A 13,334-nucleotide genomic window follows, 5' to 3' on the forward strand; every position below is an offset into this window, starting at 1 on the left:
TTTTTTTTTTTTTTTTTAAGTAAAAGGAATTTTACTGATAATACTAAGAATTAACCCGAAAATTCATTTTTGAACATGACATTTTTTTTTGTTAATTATTACAATCAATTTTTATTGTGGGTCTTCAAACTGATTTTATTATTTTCAAACAGATTTTGGGGAATATTTTAATAGCCTGTGTGTTTAGTAGAATTAAAAACAGCATATTTTGTTTTTGTGTGGTCATAAATTTCATTATTAACATAAATTTATATTAAAATTTTCACAGCAGTTTTAGCAAAAAAAACTTGAAGTTTAAAGTTATTTACAAAGAATGTCATTATGATTAAGACATTAAAAAAATCGAATAAAACAAATCTCGAGATAATCTTTTTATATCTTTGTTCCCAAAATTATCTCGATTTTCAATGCTAATTAAACCAATCAAACAACATTCAATACTTTAAAATTATAGAAACTAGAATATCTTAATTACATATTCGATTTAGATTATATGGAAACCGGAAATCATATAATTAATAGCAAATGGAAACCAATATCGCATATTCTAAATCATTGGTATATTACTCGCATATTTCATATAAGCTTTCTAAATCTTATTCAAATATTCTGAAATTGTGAGATCTTGAAAATATTATCTACTTTCCCGACAAGTTTATCGCTAATCACTTACCTACAACCCTAGGATCTCCTTATAAGAGAGTATAGCGTAAATCAATAACTTAATTAATGAAATAAATAATCCTTAGAATCAAAACATAGTTTGAGCGAACATATTGGAAAGGTAAAAAAACAACAATAATTATAATTAAAATTTTCTGCTTGTGTGTTTCGTTTTTTTGGTGTTATGAGCTGTGGTGTATGAGCAGTATTTATAGACTTATAAGGATATTGAACATATTGATTTCAGCAACAATCAATATGTTAGTATACTCTCCTAATAGCTCAATATGTTCAAAAAACAAAAACTTAGAACATATTGATTGTTGCTGAAATCAATTTTATAATATTGAACATATTGATTTCAGCAACAATCAATTTTTTGTTTTTTTCCAGCAACAATCAGTTTACATTTCTGAAATTTAGAGTTTTTATACAACTTCTGCAATGAAAATTGGTTACTAACCATTGCATCCCTAGCTTGATCAAAATTATTGAGCTATTACGGCTGATTTTGTTGTGTATTACAGGCCACCTATCAAGCAAATGCATTTTACTAGAAAGTGTATTAATGGTAGAAGTGCATATTATCTAGCGTAGTTCAACATCTAATTGTAATCGAATAAGAACATCAAAGTTGAAGCTGAAAGATTGAGTGGAAAATATAAAAGAAAATCATATATAGTACCATTTCATAAGCAACAAAGAATTATATTTCACCGTCAACCATTCCAGTCACATTCAAATTCAGGTCTAACACTAGACACTCTCAACATATAAGTCTATTACATCAGGTGTATATTCTCATACGTACCTATGTGACTTCCAATTTAGAGCTTCAGTTCCGAGACATAATCAAGTCTAGAATTTGTCAATTTGATCTGGTAAAGGAACTTTGTAGTGTACAATAATAATCTATCTTTGCTGATATCCGTTGCCTTCCATGAATATACAAATAACAACCTCTCTTCTTTAATTGCTCATTCTATACATTATATATATTTTTTGGACAAACGAGGCTTTATATTAATCTCTTATTACTTTCCATTAGAGGAGTAAGGTTCTAAGTCAAAATAAGAGCAAACACAACACTTATTCCACATGTATATATCCTAAATAGTACTAAGACGGAGTGGGTATACACACAAAATATTAAGCCTGTTAAAAGACAGTCTTCACGGTTGAGTCTATGCAGATTACGGGTTTTAGCAAAGTACATAAGCGGTTTGACGGGTCATCCCAAAGACTACAAATAAAATGATTAAAATAAATATATTATATATAAATAATATTTTAACATAGTTATGTGAATATAATATGTGAAATATGTGATAATGTGAAGAAATTTACTGTATAACAATTAAGATATTAACAAAATATCAATATTATAAATTATTTTAAATTTTTTTTCTTTGCCACTAAATTTTTAAAAAATAATTAATATAAAATTTATGTCAGGGACATGTTTTGGAATAATTTTAACGACCATGGTCTTAGCGGGTAGACGCGCTGCGGTCCAAAAAAAAAATATGGACCGACCTGTTTGACACCTCTATATACATAAATATTATAAACAATAAGTACAACAACTTAATAATATAAAATAATATTAATACTATAGATTAATTTATAATAAAAATAATTTGCCGTGCGGTATACCACAGATTAAACCGTAGAATTAACAATCAAAATATAACTATATAATCTTAAACATCAAATAAAACGTAGAAAATTAACTAACAGTTATAATCTGAAATTTAATGATTTTAATAAAAAAATTATCCCGCGATGTACCGCATGTTAAAATCTAGTTCTTAGTAGATAAACGAACAATTAAAATGAAAAATGTCTTTTTCGATCACATGCATTACATTACTTTTCTTCGGTAAGTATAGAAAGAAGATTTTCTATTAAGTAGGATGATAATAAAAGCCATAAATTCTGAATTTACTTTCCATATTAACATTTTTTCCATGATTGTCGAATGTGGTAGAAATCATATAAGAATTTCCAGATCGAAACTATTTGTGATTGACAGCCTAATAATATAGATTTTCATGTATTGTAAAAGATTTCCAAATCTTTTTTTGACGGATTTTCACGACTTTATTAACATCATTCTATTAGAATTGAATAGGAATTTTACTCAATATCCTAATTAGTGACGTGTAGATAAAATTGGGTTTCTTCTAATCAGGAAACTAATTCGTAGAAGAAAGGTAACTACTGCATTTGGAGAAGACGATATCAATTCTTATAAATCCTCTTTTGTTCCCACTACGTCGAAACATTAAGAAATATAGCCAATTTAACTATAATCAATCTTTTGTACATTTTGTGTTATGCTTTTGAAGTTTTGCTTATTTAATTTGTTTTAATTACAACATTAACCCATAACCATTTTTCTAAAATAACATTTCATAGAAACTCAATTAATAGAACTATTTAAATCGATCTAATTTTGTTACGTTTATTGCCATAAAAAGCTTGACAATATCTATACCTTTCGAGTTTTCCAAAAACAACTCTACCTATTTATTTATTAATCCTATAGATAATCTACATACCTATTTTTACTAGATCTTTGAGATTGTATGATCTCTTAAATTTAAAATGGTTGGTTATACATTAATATGTATCTCTTAAATCTACACCATATTAGGTATCTCCGCGGTTCAAAATATTTAACCATATTGCTACGTCAAATTTATTTTTGCAGAGTACACTTAAAACATCTAAATTGAATATCTATTGATTATATATAATCCGGCGAGCTATAAATTTAAATTGAAGTATAGCTCACAATATTTATAGGTGTATAGATGTTCAAATGTACGTTGAAATTTAAATTTAGAGCTATATATACATTTTTGAAGTACATTTTGGGTTTTACCCTTTTATTTGTACTTACTACATTAAGACCCGTGCTAGAGCACATGTTAAAATTCATTTTATTTATATTGTAATTTTTTATAAAATATAATTTATGTGATTATTTTTAAATTTTTTTTGGATAAAATATTATGTAAGTTTTATATTGTTAATGATTCTAGATAAGTACCCGTGCTATAACACTGGTTAAATTATATTTTATACAAAATTTTGTATATTTTATATTTTAAAATAAAATTATAATATGGTGTATTAGTTTATGTACGTGAAGTTATTTTAACAATGTATATTCTACCTCATGACTTGAATGTCATTATAAGACATAATTTTGTGAATTTGGTTTTTAAAAAGCGAGTTATTATATTATGAGTAATTTAATACATTGTTATACTTTTTGTTTTAATATACTTGTTTTTTTTTAATTCTTTCATATTATAGTGACATATTATTGACATTGTTATAACAAACCAATTTAGAGTGTTTATAGTTTCTAACTTTAATATCAAGTTTCAATATTTTAAAAATATTTCAAAATAAATTATTTAAAGTTTATTATATTATATAAAATTATAAAATTTAACAAAAAGTATGAAATTGAATTTAAATATTCAAATTTTGATCTGTTATTCAGTAAAATTTTTAATTCAATAGATATTATTTTTCAAGAATAATATTAATAAAAATTGAATATTTTATAGATTGAATCATTTATATTTGTTTTTAAAAATTCAACTTATGGTATATCCGAAAATAAAACTATTTTTTAATTATAATAAATAATATGAGAATTTATCTGTTTCACAAAATGACTCATATATAAAAATGAGAGGTGAAGTATAATAATAATTAACAAATTAATATGTTAAGTTAGATATCAAAGAATTTTATTGGATGAATAATTTAATAAAGAAAATTAATATGGTATGTTAGATGATATCAAATGATTTTTTAGAATATTCTCTTTAAGATTTTTGGAAACAATAAATCAAGACTATACAAATAATATAAAACTTAATCTATAACCTATTTGTAACCAACTTATTAAAATTATATAGCCTACAAAAAAATGTTGTGTACTTCCATTTTATTATATAGGAGATTTACAAAGTTAATCCCTAACAAATTTCCAAAAATAGCATTATTTCAGATTTTGTTTCCTAAATATTTTATATTCCATTCCAACTAAAAAAATACAGCAAAATCAATATGGAAACAGAAATTATAATATATTTAGCCACATCTTCTATTGCAAACAAAGAAAACAACAATTTGATTCTCATTTTGTTTTCCAATAACTGTGAGCTTTGATTCTATATGTAAGAAGAAATTTGATTCACATTTATTTAAATATTATAATTAATATATATATATACTTAATAAAATTTTAAAATATTACAAATATGTAAAATTAAAAAAAGTTTAAAATCTTAACAAAATCTTCCAAATCTAATTATTAACAATAATCATATTGTCTACTGGGATATAAAATCTTAATTTTTAAAATTATAATTTGTTATATATTTTAAAAAATAATAATAATTTTCATATATAATTAATTAGAGAGAATTTTTTTTTTGAACATTAATAATTATTTAAAAGATTTAATTAGAAAATTCTGATATAATGTTTATATTTGGTCAAAGTATTTTATTCCATTAGATTTTATTCAAAACAATAATTAATTAATTATCTTTAATTAATTATCTTTATTTAATTAATTAATTAATCTTTATTAAGTATTTTTAATGGCATTTGAATGTAAATTTTTACACTTTTAAGGTTAGTTTCATATTTGTACTTTTATATTAATATTGTAGGATATTTGTATTTAATAAGCAAAATTAATAATTTTGAGTATATCTTAGATTATATTTGATAATACAAAATATATGGATACTAAAAATGTATTAAACACTAGGATTTAACACGCGGAACAAATTACTTTTCTAACATCCCTACTAGAAATTACATCACAATGCCACTGGAAACAAGACACATTAATTTATTAACAAAAGAAGTAAAATCGTCAATTACTCATATTTTAATAGGATAAAAGTACGGGTTACCGGGTCGGATTTTATATTTTCCTAATTTTTTCAATATCTACTGATGTCTTTAAGATCATTGAGTTATGTTATCTATTGTGAAAAACACAAATGTGCAGGTGGTTAGATAAAGGAGAGACTTATGCCGCAAGTACCAAGTTCGATAAATCTTGATGTGTGTGGCACCCCGGTTTGCGGAGAGGTTTAAAATAATTGATTTGGTCACTTATATCACCAAAGTATACTTAACTTTTCGGTCAAAGGTCCTGGGAGAACTCCAGAATAAAGCATGCTTGAGCTCGAGTAGTTTCAGTCGGAACTATGCGAAAGAGGACAAAATACAAGAAAGATCATGTGATGATTTGTAGGATCAGTAAAAAATCTTTAAAGACTCCCGGACGTAGCAAACCGACAGTTGGATATGAATGTGCTCATGGGCCTAGTGAGAAGACATGATGCCCATTAAAGAAGGTGGGCACATGACCGGGAATAGGCGTGGAGCCCACTAAGAGTGGCGGTCGGTGTAGTGACCCGTACCAAGGGATATGAACCCGGAGAAAAAATTTCCTAGAAAAGACCCGGAAAGAACGTGGAAAGAAGGAGAAGGAAAAATAAAGGAGAACAACTAGGAAAGTTATGGAGAAAAATCTATAAGTCGGGAAATAGCCAAGGATCAAGGATCGGGGTGTACGTCTGAGCCAACGAAGAGAATGACTGATGGTCTAAGGGGAAACTAAAATAAGAAGTTGTGGAAACAATTACAAGGAGGAACCACCGCGATAGAAACAAGAAAGGACGAAGAACAGACGGAGAAATTTTACATGGCCGTGTACCGATGAACCGGCCAATGTACCAAGGGACAGTCACGGGTAATTTATGGTATGTACTAATTACGTCGGGACAAGAGGAAGGATCGAGTAGAGGAGACTAGTTCGATAAGAAAATTGAACTGTGGAGATGAGGTCGAGAAAATTGTCCAAGGACCGTACCAAGTCGGACATCACGTACCATACGGACGGTAGCCGAGCCATGCGAACCGTGGGTACCATGCGTACAGGAGAGTGGGATAAGTTCTGCGTTGCCACATGTTATAATTTGATTAGCCAAAAGCAAAATAAATAATGGGAGAAATGCCAAGATTTTTGGGCGAGTGAGAGTAGTGCACTCGCGAGAGTGGGCGTCACGCGCGTGTGATCGTATTATGGTTACTGAATCACTTTAATATAGAGCAAGTTTCCATTATTATACTTACTGAATCAATTGTTTACATTGGATGCAAGAATCCGAAGATATAATAGATATTTCCTACCACCTATTGTTTATCCTTCAATATTTTGTTCAACAACACCCACAATAATGACTAGTTTGAGAGAGAACACTTACATGCTGATATTGAGTTAGTAAAATTGGTTTAGTTTCCAAACTTTCCATTGATATCTCTCTTAATTAGAGGTGTCAAGCGGGCCTTGCGGATCTGGCCCAAACAGATTGCGGGCTTTAGCGGGTTATACCCGCGGGTTGGCGGGTCGGCCCGCGGTCTTCAAATATTAAATAAAAATAAATATTTAATATAGATACATAACTATTTTTATATAATTTTAAATATATATCTTTTAAAAATATGTGGTAACACAAATAATTTAATGTAAAAAATTAAAACATCAGTAAAAAATTAATATAAACATTAATTTTATTTAAAATTGTTTTTTAAAATTATTATTTATTACTTTTACTCTATTTTAGTATTTTTTTACTAATTTTATTTTATTTTTTAATATATTATTTAGGCTCTTGGCCAGCCCGCTAACCCAGTGGGTTTAGCGGGGCGGATTTGGACATAACTTTTATGTCTGCGGATTTAGCGGACCGACCCGCTGCGGTCCAGAAAATAGAAATTGCCCGCTGCAGATGGCCCAGATAGACACGGACCGGCCCGTTTGACACCTCTACTTTTAATAATACCTACTAGCCAATAAAAACAAAACGGATCAGAATCTAATATAACTAAATAAATTGATCGAAACATTGGGGATGAGGCATACACACAATTACTAAAGTTACACATTCGAGTGAAACAACACCAATATTTAAACCAAAGTCTTAACATTTAAACTAAAATCATGTATGTATATATATATATATATATATATTATTAACTTTTATATATTACTAGGTTTTGAACATACGCTATGCGTGAGTTTATTTGATATATTTTGATAAAAATTATATATGTAGATTAGGGCAATAAAATATTATCTCATAAAAAAAAATTAAAATTTGTACTAAAGAAAAAAATTAAATTTCAGATACACAATTTTTAAAAATATAAAAATCAGTTGTGTTATAAAATCAAATCTGATGAAAAAAATCATAAGTTTAACTTGACGTCCAGGCGAGACAAATCAAACTGATGACCTCAGATATCCTAAACCATTTTCTTTGACCACCAGAAAAACGAAACAATTTTATAATCATGAATTTAACTCGTTTTCATATTTAATTGATCGCTACCACCTATGTTTTCATGTTTTTTATTCAATGTTTTTTTATTCTTCATATTATTTCTTGTCATTTTCATTATCAAATTTTGTGTTAATTGTCATCGTAACTTTTACCGTTCGGTTCTTCGTTATACTCTTTTTTTTCTTCTTCCTCGTCAACTTCTTCACATTCTTCCACTGAAAACATTTTTTTACACTCCCACACAACTTGTTAACCCATCAAACTCCAAGAACAAAATCATGTCTTTTCTCATAAAATTTGTGAAATTCATGATTACCAACATAGTCAACACATGCACCCAATTATTGATAATTTTATCCATATACTTATTTGGTTTTAGATCCACGCGTTTAGAAACTTCTTAAACCAAAATCCTTACTTGGTTTATAATATTTTAAAAACATAATAAAATATACTAATAATTATTTATTTAATATGAATCATATGATATATAGAAATATGAGTACACTATAAGAACATATTAATTATAAATAAATAATCACAATTATATTATCTCATCAAATAATATCAATCGTATCATATTATCAAATAACCGTAACCGTATATAACAGTAACCGCTTGAACCGTAACCGTATTTAAACGTAACCGTTTAACCGTTTGTTAAACGGTTCTGGTTAAGGTTACAAAAATTTCTAACCATAACCGATGGTTAATAAACCTTAACCGTGACAACCGTAACTCTGGTCATGCCTATGTATAGTTAATAAAACATGTGTGTTTGTCGTCCATCTTTCTTCTTTAAACCTCCAAATTTGACTCAAACATCAAATTAAGGTCTTGTGATGTCAATCTTTCTTCCTTAGACCCAAAAATAAAAAATTAATGAAAGAATATCAACTCATCTCTAAAATCATACACAAAAATATGTTTTACACCTCATAAGAAATAAAAAGCACAAATGTAGATAAATAAGATAATTTATGTTTTGCATCAATATTTATAATATTTTAAACTTTTAAAAGGTTTCAAAATATAAAATTTGAACCTTTTAAAAATTTTCAATATTTATAATATTTTCAACTTTTTAAAATTTAAAACTTATAATCTTTAAAAAATTCAATATTTCTAATATTTAAACTTTTAAAATTTTTAAATATTATAATATTTTTTTGAAACTTTTTAAAGTTTTAATTTAATCAAATAAAAAACCAGATCAAACTAAATAAAACTTTTAAACTTGGACGCCTGATAAATCAAGCTTTCCTGCTCATTCGTTGTTGGAAGCATATTAATCTTATTTATATTGGTTCTGAACCACTGTCTAAAAAATTTCTAGCCGATGGGGGATATTGTGCTTAGTTCTTTTATTTCCATAAATTTAAAATTTTCCTTTTTCTAAAAAATTCTGTAAATTTAAAAAATGTTAATGAATGACATGTCAAATCAGGATAGGTTGTTTAAAATAATTTTTAATATAGAAAATTCTGGAAATTGTATGTCCGTACCTACCGTTAGCTTCATTGATCCTTGAAGTTAGTTACTTACTGTACTGGACTATATCTGGCGAGGACATGTAGTAGTCTAGTGGTTTGTGCTACTGGTGTCATTGTGTCACCAGCAAGTTGTAGTTACTGTGTCACCTTAGCCCATTTGGATTCGAGGGATTCTTACAACTTTGATTTGACAAGTTTGTGGTTCTTTGTTTTTTTTTGCGTAGGAATAAGGGGATATTATTTGTGGCAATAAATCAGAAGAGGCCACTTTCAGAGCAGGGTCCGTTTGATATTGTGTTACATAAGGTTAGTTTTTTCGATCTTTGTTCACCCTATTGGTTTTCTGATACCTCATCTTATCTTTTCCTATCCTTCCTATTTGGCCTTTTGTCAGAAGATATGTCTTGGGAACATCCCCTACTCAGGTTGTTAGAAACTAACCTTGTCCGCATCCTCTTGCTAAGCTTCTTTTCATCCAAGCCTGATAATCCTCTTGTTTTACATGTACTGCAGCAAATTGGAAAAGAATGGCGCCTCATTCTGGAGGTTTGTCTTAAGATTCCTTTCCTTATTTTATTTTCCGTGGCACAATCTAACCTGACTTGTAAGATGATTAGACCGTGTGTATTTTCTTTCTCTGGTGATGGATACCATATGTATTGTACTTATGTTGTAACCTTTTGGAAGGTGAGATATGGTGGTAAATTGCATAACAACTAGTTCCTTACAATTTCCTAATCTTGTTTCTCAATGGATAATTTTCCAGAGCTCTTGCTCTTTCGCTGTCATGAATCATTTATTCATACTTGAGGTCAAGGCTTTAAAGATTTCCGCATGTGAGAATACTTAATACTTGAGGGCATATAACTGTAACCTATCAGGTTTTCTAGAAATATATACCAGTTATGACTTTTAGATGTCCTTGATGGGTTTATCTGTTCCGGATAATAGTTGAATGCAAAATCATACCATCTTTCATTAGAAAGTATGCTCTCTTGCTACACATATTAGAGCCATCATCTGATTTTTGGTTGGTATAATGAACAAGACATTTCACCTCTCATAATTGGTAGAATAATTAATTGAAAGTATGCTGTTTGATGCAAGAAATCATTAGCGTCTCTGTGTTTTTTGTATCTTACAGCTATTCAGATCTCAGGAGATCTCAGTATGATTCATTAGGAAAATGCCAACTTCTGATGATAGTGAGTGCACCGATGATCTAGAATAGTGTAGTTGCAAGTTGCAACTATTATCAATAAATTAGCTTAATCCTTAATCTTAGTTGCAGGATAATGAAGAGTACATCTTGGGAGATACATTTTGCAGACTGAGTGTCATTCTACTTTTAAAACTGTAATGAACCAATATTCCAAGAGATCTCCGTGATATAGGGGTAGAAGTTTCCATGTTTGTGAGGGATGCACTTTTGGGTGTTGAAAATTAGAGTAGGGGAGAGTCTTACGGTTTCTATCATTTCAGGAATATAGGCTAGGACATCCAGATGTCACAGTTCTTGATCCTCCAGATGCAATACTACATCTCCGTAATCGTCAGTCAATGCTTCAGTGTGTTGCGGACATGAATCTGTCTGATAGTTATGGTTAGTATTGCTGTATATTCACTTGCTCTTTGGATGAGGGATTTAGAGTTTCAATATATCTGACTAGTATAACTTGTTCCGGTTGTGCAGGACGAGTTGGTGTCCCCAAACAACTGGTAATTAAAAGGGATGCATCCTCGATCCCCGAGGCTGTCAATAAAGCTGGGCTGGGACTACCTTTTGGTATGATCCTTGTATCCTATTAATGACGTTTGTTTCGCTACATGCGGCATCGTGCTGTCATTCACAAAAGCTTTCATGGGCTGTGTTTGCTCAGCTGAAGTTTAAGTTGTGTGCATTATCAATGGCTTTTTAGTTGAATTTATTTTATTTGGTGTATACTAAAATCTCAGTTGCGAAGCCTTTGGTTGCTGATGGAAGTGCAAAGTCACATGAGCTTTCATTGGCTTATGATCAGCACTCCCTTCTGAAGCTCGAGCCTCCTCTTGTTCTTCAGGAGTTTGTTAACCATGGTATGGGCTTTTAAAAGTTAGTGATATTGGCAGTCACCTGGTTCAGAACTCGAATATTTTGATTATCTAACAACTGCATGGCCTTTTGTAGGAGGTGTTCTTTTCAAGGTTTACATTGTTGGGGAAGCTATTAGAGTGGTCCGGCGTTTCTCCCTACCTGATGTCTCCAGACGAGAACTCTCCAAAGCAGCTGGTGTATTCCATTTCCCCCGGGTCACTTGTGCTGCAGCTTCTGCTGATGATGCAGATTTGGACCCAAACATCGCTGGTACAATCCTCTTCGTCATCACAGATATTGTCTGCATCTATCCTTTCCTGAGGAACTAACAATGTCCTTACTCTCGTTGCAGAGCTTCCGCCNTCCTCCAGATGCAATACTACATCTCCGTAATCGTCAGTCAATGCTTCAGTGTGTTGCGGACATGAATCTGTCTGATAGTTATGGTTAGTATTGCTGTATATTCACTTGCTCTTTGGATGAGGGATTTAGAGTTTCAATATATCTGACTAGTATAACTTGTTCCGGTTGTGCAGGACGAGTTGGTGTCCCCAAACAACTGGTAATTAAAAGGGATGCATCCTCGATCCCCGAGGCTGTCAATAAAGCTGGGCTGGGACTACCTTTTGGTATGATCCTTGTATCCTATTAATGACGTTTGTTTCGCTACATGCGGCATCGTGCTGTCATTCACAAAAGCTTTCATGGGCTGTGTTTGCTCAGCTGAAGTTTAAGTTGTGTGCATTATCAATGGCTTTTTAGTTGAATTTATTTTATTTGGTGTATACTAAAATCTCAGTTGCGAAGCCTTTGGTTGCTGATGGAAGTGCAAAGTCACATGAGCTTTCATTGGCTTATGATCAGCACTCCCTTCTGAAGCTCGAGCCTCCTCTTGTTCTTCAGGAGTTTGTTAACCATGGTATGGGCTTTTAAAAGTTAGTGATATTGGCAGTCACCTGGTTCAGAACTCGAATATTTTGATTATCTAACAACTGCATGGCCTTTTGTAGGAGGTGTTCTTTTCAAGGTTTACATTGTTGGGGAAGCTATTAGAGTGGTCCGGCGTTTCTCCCTACCTGATGTCTCCAGACGAGAACTCTCCAAAGCAGCTGGTGTATTCCATTTCCCCCGGGTCACTTGTGCTGCAGCTTCTGCTGATGATGCAGATTTGGACCCAAACATCGCTGGTACAATCCTCTTCGTCATCACAGATATTGTCTGCATCTATCCTTTCCTGAGGAACTAACAATGTCCTTACTCTCGTTGCAGAGCTTCCGCCACGTCCATTGTTGGAGAGACTGGCAAAGGAACTTCGTCGTGGATTAGTACGTTTCCGTCCTCTCTATTATATATCCAAGCAGGTGTCTTTTTTCATCAAACTCTACTGATTTATAATTTGTTTCAGGGTCTAAGGCTGTTCAATTTAGACATAATTAGAGAGCATGGGACAAGAGATCAGTTCTATGTTATCGACATTAACTATTTCCCAGGCAAGTTTCACTTCCACATCTGCTTTTGCAATATTCTGTCACAAACATGTGGTTTAAGAATCATAACAATTGTGCAGGATATGGTAAGATGCCAGAGTATGAGCATGTATTCACTGATTTCTTATTGAGTGTGGTGCAAAGCCAATGTAAGAAACGAGCCTTGGCAGATCAATACTAACTCGAGGGAGAGACCATTGTCCCTCCCCAAAGAAAAAAA

The 13,334-nt window shown here is 30.8% G+C and overlaps 2 protein-coding genes across 3 annotated transcripts; both read left to right on the forward strand.

The window, feature by feature from the left end:
* Positions 1-9,963: 9,963 nt before the first annotated feature.
* On the forward strand, positions 9,964-12,020 carry LOC104773600 (inositol-tetrakisphosphate 1-kinase 3-like). Its single transcript, XM_010498249.2, has 7 exons — positions 9,964-9,978; positions 10,067-10,099; positions 11,036-11,156; positions 11,247-11,339; positions 11,510-11,629; positions 11,721-11,897; positions 11,980-12,020. The coding sequence occupies exons 3-7, from the start codon at positions 11,114-11,116 to the stop codon at positions 12,018-12,020; spliced, it is 474 nt and encodes a 157-aa protein (XP_010496551.1). The 5' UTR covers positions 9,964-9,978; positions 10,067-10,099; positions 11,036-11,113.
* Positions 10,732-13,334, forward strand: LOC104773596 (inositol-tetrakisphosphate 1-kinase 3-like). Of its 2 annotated transcripts, XM_010498244.2 has the most exons (9): positions 10,732-10,909; positions 11,036-11,073; positions 11,991-12,073; positions 12,164-12,256; positions 12,427-12,546; positions 12,638-12,814; positions 12,897-12,952; positions 13,033-13,117; positions 13,195-13,334. In XM_010498244.2, exons 3-9 carry the CDS (start codon positions 12,031-12,033, stop codon positions 13,293-13,295), a joined length of 675 nt encoding a protein of 224 aa, XP_010496546.1. In that variant the 5' UTR covers positions 10,732-10,909; positions 11,036-11,073; positions 11,991-12,030; the 3' UTR covers positions 13,296-13,334. The 2 variants fall into 2 exon arrangements, with proteins under 2 accessions (XP_010496546.1, XP_019098249.1); XM_019242704.1 differs by lacking the exon at positions 10,732-10,909 and having other exon boundaries at positions 11,042-11,081; positions 11,999-12,073.

Source organism: Camelina sativa, unplaced genomic scaffold (genome assembly GCF_000633955.1).
Source record: "Camelina sativa cultivar DH55 unplaced genomic scaffold, Cs unpScaffold00586, whole genome shotgun sequence".
NCBI lineage: Eukaryota > Viridiplantae > Streptophyta > Magnoliopsida > Brassicales > Brassicaceae > Camelina > Camelina sativa.